General features: G+C 49.0%; 1 protein-coding gene across 1 annotated transcript in view; it reads left to right on the top strand.

Annotated features, from left to right (window-relative positions):
- The window catches only part of CEACAM20 (carcinoembryonic antigen related cell adhesion molecule 20), an 18,687-nt gene that overhangs the window by 7,994 nt on the left and 3,328 nt on the right, over positions 1-7,365 (top strand). The window contains 2 exon segments of the mRNA XM_029924311.1: positions 938-1,076; positions 1,806-1,928. Of these exon segments, the coding sequence (XP_029780171.1) occupies positions 938-1,076; positions 1,806-1,928 (262 nt within the window).

The raw sequence follows: 7,365 nt of genomic DNA, 5'->3' as shown, positions 1-7,365 counted from the left end.
GAGTTCTGCCTGTTCCAACAGCCACAGTAAAAATGGGGCATGAATTGCCATCGTCTCCTTCCTCGCTCTCGAAAAACGTTGCTGATTGATTGCTGTAGGCAGAGAGAATCAATCCCGGCCCTCATCCCTGCTGAGCCCAGAGTCAGCCTCGTGACCCACCTCACCGCAGTGCTTCACACACCCTCTACTGATGGACGGGAGCTGGCCGAAGGCAACATGAAACATCTTTGACATCTCTGGCCGAGGATTCTGGAAGAATGGGCCCCCTAAAATGGAAGTCCTGGAGACTGTCTAATCCAGCTCAGTTTTACAGAAAGGAGATCCACGTCCAGGAAGGATAAAGGATAAACCCTCACTCCAGAGGACCCACTGGCACAATGAGGGCTAGGTCTGAGATTTCTGTCTTCATCCATCTCATCTAACCCAGAACTCGATTTCCAGGACAGCCCCAGGTCAAGCCCACCAGAGATGTGATGGGTAGTCCTGGGAAGAAAGGAAGGAAAGTTTCTTGCACCACCGTTTTGGGGATGGGAGTGACCTGGAAAAATGGCCCCTTCCTTCACATCTCTTCCTAATTCCAGCCCTGGGCTGGCTTTCCTTTCTCTAGATTCGCTGAGCCCCTGTGTATGCCAATTTATCCAAACCTTGAGGACGGGTTGGAGTCACAAAGGTGAGAAGTGCCCCGGAGGTCCCCTCCCTGCTCCCTGGACTACCCGGCTCATCCCCAGCCCAGCAGGGCTGTTTCAGTCCCACCTCTTGGGTTGGGGAGTGAGGCATGTTCTCTTGCGGAAACCCCGTGCTAGCTCGGCTCTCTGCGTCACCCCCCCCCCACCTTCTCTGGGGAGCCCAAGGTCCTCCCTGACTTTCCATCTCTTCTCCTTTGTCTTCTTGCTCTTCAACGTGACAATGCCTAGCTTTGAGCTCCTTTGGGAATCAGGAGGGACGTAAATACCTCTGAGGCCAAAGCTGTTTCTGAAAATTTCTGGAGGTGGTCCCCATCCCAAGCCCCAGGACCTCTTCACCACTGTCTTCCCCCCCAGATGCTGCCACCAGACCCCCCAGAGCAGTTTTATGAGGTATGTTGGTCCTGCTGGGCTTGACACTAAAAATCTGCAGTGGGAGGGGCACCTGGGTGGCTTAGTCAGTTAAGGGTCTGACTTTGGCTTAGCTCATGATCTCGTGGTTCATGGGTTCAAGCCCTGCGTCAGGCTCTGTGCTGACAGCTAGCTCAGAGCCTGGAGCCTGCTTCAGATGCTGTCTCCCTCTCTCTCTGCCTCTCCCCTGCTCACACTCTCTTTGTCTCTCAAAAATAAATAAAAAACATTTTAAGAAACTTAAAAAAATCTGCAGAGGGAATAGTCTGAGAATGTTGTGTTTGACAAGTCGGAGAAACCATCCTGTATGAATAGTAACTGTGCATTTCAGGCCCAGGGATGGGGAGAAAGCGGCCCAAGGCTTCAGAAACAGCTGGGTCAGATTCTAGGTCTCTGGCCCCTGCTGTGTTCCTTCACCTCCAGGGCTCTGAATCATATTGCGAAGGAGGGGGCACTAGCCTGGCACATGCTGGGTGCCAAGGAAAGTTTGGTGTAGACGGTGCAGCGGTAGTCAGGTGAAAAGACAGAGTTCTAGATCAGGGGCCGGGCCTTGCGTCCTAAACTTATGTTCACTTCTGATTCTTTGTAAGAACCTGGTGAAACCTACTCCTCTCTTGGGTCACTGAGGAATGCAAGTCGACACTTTCCAGACACCGATTTTAAGGCAGTCTGTGCCCGTGGTCCGTAACTGATCTCTCCACTCACTCACAGGAGAAGCCACCAGCAGCAGCCCCTGGGAACTATGCTCCCGGCCCCAGAAACCCATCGCCGGAAGTTGCATTGGATCCATTGGTCCCCACTCTCCCAGAAGGAAACACAGAATCAAACTATGAGGTACTTTTATGCCACCCGGAATCTGGTGAGAGTCAAGAGCTGTCACCAATCTGCCACTTCCTCCTTGGTGGGAAGTCTGTAGGATAAACAACCAAGAGGAATTTCCTTTAGTTCTTTTTCAGTTCCATTCCACCCATTTCCGTCCTATCCTGTTCTAGTTCACTTCATTCTCTTCCTTTCCGGTCTGCTTGATCTTTCTCCATTCCGTGTTTCCATCACATTTGGTTTCACACCACCTGTTAGAAGTTGGAGGAGGGGAAGGCATGTATCCCCCAAATTGAGAAGGCGCTCTGAGACCAGTAAACAAAGCAGGTGGCTCCATACGGTTGACACAGATTTTCATTCAGAGTAACTTACTGACGGGGGGATGGGGGACGGTAATCCAGGCAGCTGCACATCAGTTCTCCAAAAAGTCCTGATCTTGGTCCACAGATTTCATAGAGCGAAGTCAGAGGGTCTAATGCGTAACATACCTGTTGCTGCCACCTGTGCACCTGTGTGCCGGAAGGCGTGGGGGCGGGGAAGAAACTGGGTTATCTCTACGAGTTATCTAAACAGCCATCCGCTTGGGGGATACACTGACCTCCAAGGGGCATGCGACACGACATGTAGCCCCCAGGGACGTCATCTTGCAGATGTGAACAGGACGGAGTCCGTACCGCGGACACTCCAACATCACCCGTTTCCTTTCTATTTAACTTTACTTCATTTCTTTCTCGCTTTATTCTGACCATTTGCTTGCTGTGCTGTTTACTTGCCATTCCACTCCATTCCTCTCTGATCTACTTCTTTTCTTTTTCAAAATTTATTTATTGAAAAAGAGTGCAGAGTCCTACATGGGGCTCAGTCTCACAAACCATGAGATCATGACCTGAGCTGGAAATCAAGAGTCGGACCCTTAAGTGACTGAGTCACGCAGGCGCCCCTTCTTTCCATAAAAGTCCTTATATTCCTCTTACTCATTCGTTCACATTTCTTCTCTTCCCACTCACTGACCTCCGCTGCGCCGCACTGACTCCATCTCATTCTAGTGTTTGAGCCCGTGCGCGCCTTTCCGTCTCTTCCTTCTTTCCCTTCCAGTCTTTCCCACTACTTTCTATTATTACATTTTGGTCATTTTTTTCCTTCTAATTCCAATCGATTCATTTCTCTTCTCTCATCCCATTCCTTCCTGTTCAGTATTCCTTTGTACACTCATTTCTGATTTTTTCTGAATTTAGGCATTTTATTAAACTTTTTCAATTTTAATTTTATTTAATCATCAGGTTGGCTAACATACAGTGTATCCAGCGTGCTCTTGGCTTTAGGAGCAGATTCCCATGAATCTTCGCTTACATACAACACCCAGTGCTCATCCCAACAAGTGCCCTCCTCAGCGCCCACCTCCCATTTCCCCTCCCCCTTGCACCCTCAGTTTGTTCTGTGTATTGAAAAGTCTCTAATAATTTGCGTTTCTCTCTGTTCATAACTATTTTTTTCCTTCCCTTCCCCATGGCCTCCTTTTAAGTTTCTCAACTTCTATGGATGAGTGAAAACATGTGATATCTGTCTTTCTCTGATTTATTTCACTTTGGATAATGCCCTTCAGTTCCATCCACGTTGTTGCAAATGGCAAGATTTCATTCTTGTTCATCGCTGAGTAGTAGTCCATTGTATAGATATAACACATTTTCTTTATCCATTCATCAGTTGATGGACATTTGGGCTCTTTCCATGATTTGGCTATTGTTGAAAGCCCTTCTATAAACATGGGGGTACATGTGCCCCTAGGCATCAGCACTGCTGTATCCTTTGGAAAAATTCCTAGTGGTGCATTGCTATGTCATAGGGTAGTTATGTTTTTAACTTTTTAAGGAGCCTCCACACTGTTTTCCAGAGTGGCTGCACGAGTTTGCATTCCCACCAGCGGAGCAAAAGATTCTCCTTTTTCCACATCCTCGCCAATATCTGTTGTCTCCTCAGTTGTTAATTTTAGCCACTCTGAATGGTGTGACGTGGTATCTCAGTGTGGTTTTGATTTGTGTTTCCCTGATGATGAGTGACGCTGAGCGTCTTTTCATGTGCCTGTTAGCTATTTATATGTCTTCTTTGGAAAAGTCTCTATTTGTGTCTTCTGCCAATTTCTTTACTGGGTTGTTTGTTTTTTGAGTATTGAGTTTGATAAGTTAATTATAGACTTAAACATTTTAAAAAATGTTTTTATTTATTCTTGAGCATGAGAGAGAAACAGAGCACAAGTTGGGGAGGGGCAGAGAGTGAGGGAGACACAGAATCCGAAGCAGGCCCCAGGCTCTGAGCTGTCAGCACAGAGCCCCACATGGGGCTCACACTTGTGAACTGTGAGATCATGACCTGAGCCGAAGTTGGATGCTTAACCGACGGAGCCGCCAAGGTGCCCCAGACTTTGGATACTAACCCTTGCCTGGCAGTTCATTCCACCCCATTCCCTTTCTTCCTCTCCTGCACACTACTTTCCCACTCACTTCCTTTTCTTTCCACTTCTTTCCCCCATGCCTCCCTCTTCCATTCAATCCATGTCACGATTGCCCATTCCCGTTCGCTCTGTCCTCCTTTATCCCTCCTCCATTCCTCCACATCGAACCCCGTTCTGTTCTGTTCCTTCCCACCACTCCCGCCTTCTCTTCCCCGGGACTCCCTCCCAGCTGCCCGTGTGACTTTCCCACCCGGTTGACTTCACGCTTCCAAGTCCTCGCCCTCCATCCCTTCTTGCGTCCTTACCCTCCACGCCATCGCATGAGCTCCACTCAGCTCCGTTTCCTCATTCTAGATTCCGTGGTCTTCCAGCTTCCTTCCTGCACGGCCATTCTCCAGCTCCCAGGTACCCTTCGTAACTGTTGCTTTTCTGGCACTTGTTCTCCATTCCGTTCCTTTCCTTTCCTCAAACGCCTTCCCTTCCCACTCTTGTCCCTGCCGTTCAGTCCTGCCTCCGTGTCCTCAGTCTCCTTTCCACTTCGGTTTATTTCATTCTCTTCTCTTCCTTCGTATTCCTTTCCACCATGATTTTTCTGTTTATTCCATTTCTTCATTTATATTTTATGGACACGCTGCCATTTATTCCACTCCATTTCCTGATTTCAGTTTCCATTCCAGGCCACCCCGTTCTATCCCCGCCCAGCCCATTCCGTTCTGTCCCATTCCATCGTATTCCATCACATTCCATCACATTCCATCGCATTCCATCACATTCCATCACATTCCATCCTACCCCCTCCCCTCCATTCTGTTGCATTTCTCTCCATTCCATTCATTCCTCTCCCATCCTTTTTGGCACATTGATAATCATCTCTCTCCTTTAATTTGTTTTCTTTTCTTTCCAATCTTTTATTTTTTTTATTTATGATATTCACCTCTTTCTATTTCTCCCATGGGAGATTTGAGGCATTCACAGCAAGCTTATATACCACACTATAAAATGGTGACAACTTAGAAATAGCAATCACAACTAAGAAACTACTTCTAATAGTGGGCAGGAAGCCAAGGTATGGATAAGAAGGTAAATGTGCTGCACCTACGTAGGACCGGTTTCTATAGTTCTCATTTGTCTTTGAGTTTCCTGGTGCCCCCCCCAAAAAAGCCATGATCAGTTTTATCACCCAAAAGGAGGAAAACTACTAGTTCATCCAGGAGGATGGGAAGCAGACCTTCCCACTGGAAGTTCCGATACCCCCGGTGATGGCTTCCTGGTTCTAAGGACCAGTGAGATTATTTCAGCGGATTCAAGTGGTAACACCCATGTTCAGGGCTGGCCAGGCTACTCCCTGTCCGGGGATGGACTTCAGACAGTATCTTCTGAAGGAGTCAGTGACCAATCAGATTTGAGGAGGCAAAAAGGGAGGTGAGAACAGATTGGAAAAGAGACACTTTAGGGACCCAGACGTCCAATGTTCTAGTGCCTGACGTGCTCTCGTGCACTAGAGGGACACCTGCCTCCCTCGTCAGTCCAGAGGGCAGACCAGTTACTATGGCGGACAGACTGGACGGTGGCGGACTTTAGTCTAATTCACAGGTGAACCATTCTCAAAAGATGTGAATGTCTTCTGTATCACAGGCAGGACTGAAACTTTTTTTTATGTAGGCTCCACACCCAACATGGGGCTTGAACTCACAACCCCGAGATCAAGGATCGCATGCTCTGCTGACTGGGCCAGCCCGGTGGCCCCATTGTCAGGACTTCTAATAAGAAAGACAACCCCCCTGAAAGTAACGGAGAGAACACTGGGGAACCTCAGATACCCCAGCTTCAGACATTGCTGGTGGGCCTGTGAGGACTGGAATGTTTGCAGGAAGCTTTTCTCTCATGTGGTTGCTCATGTTTGCTGGGAAATGAATTCGTTCCATTTTTCTCAGTTCAGAGCAAATCCCTACACAGGCTTCCTGGTCACTGTGCCTCCGTAACTTCAGCTGACGTGTAACAACATCCCCTGCTACTGTTGAAGAGTTTCTAGGTTCAGGAGCGCCTGGGTGGCTCAGTCAGTTGAGCATCCGGCTTTGACTCAGGTCATGATCTCATGGTTCGTGGGTCGAGCCCCGCGTGGGCTCTGTGCTGACAGCTCAGAGCCTGGAGCCTGTCTTCAGATCCTGTGACTCCTTTCTCTGCCCCTCCCCTGTTCACATCTGTCTCTCAAAAATAAATAAGGGCTGGAGATGCACACTTGGGAGTTGTTAATGGGGTGTCAAAGTTATGGGGATGTAGAAGGTCTTGTGTCAGGGGTCTCCAAGACCACCCTCAGGCTCCATGATTTGCTAGAAGGATCCACAGGACCCAGAAGCTGTTATACTCATGGTCACAGATTATTGCAGCAAAGAGAGGATAAAATCAGCAAAGAGCAAAGAAAAGGTGCGGGGAGTGAAGTATGGAGGACACCAGGCACAGGCTTCCAAGTGTCCTGTCCCAGGGAGTCACATGGGAAGTCCCCCAGCAATGATGTGTGACCAGCCAGTGGAGGGGGTGGGGCTGGCCCTGAACCTGGGTGTCCAGGGTTTTTCTAAGGGGTCGGTCACGGGCAGCTCCAGATCGCCGGAAGGAACACAGGTGTTCGCTGCAGATCACGTTGTTTGTAAATCGTCCGGACAAGCTGGTACATCGTGGTTCAAGGCCTCACACCTGCCTGCAGAAACCTTTTATCAGATAGAACATTACAAGAGTTCAGTTCCTAGAAGCCAACAAAGAGCCAGTCATGGAAATGGGCCTTTCCTGGGTTTGAGCACCCCAGGCCTGTCGAGGTAACCCATTTCCCCACAGATTGCAAAGAAAGTGGATAAAGACAGAGAAGAGCAGGGGCTGATAACTAAGCCCTGGGTCCTTCCAGTGTTCGAGAAGAGGACTGAGCAAAGGAAAAGACTCCCCCCCCCCCGCTGCCAAGAACCCCCCGCCTCCACATCTCCCTCCCCTCAGGATCCCAGGGACGGGGGGGGG

This window comes from Suricata suricatta, chromosome 16 (genome assembly GCF_006229205.1).
Source record: "Suricata suricatta isolate VVHF042 chromosome 16, meerkat_22Aug2017_6uvM2_HiC, whole genome shotgun sequence".
Taxonomy (NCBI): Eukaryota; Metazoa; Chordata; class Mammalia; order Carnivora; family Herpestidae; genus Suricata; species Suricata suricatta.
Note: the sequence above shows the minus strand (reverse complement) of the source record. Positions and strands in the feature narration are given on the sequence as shown.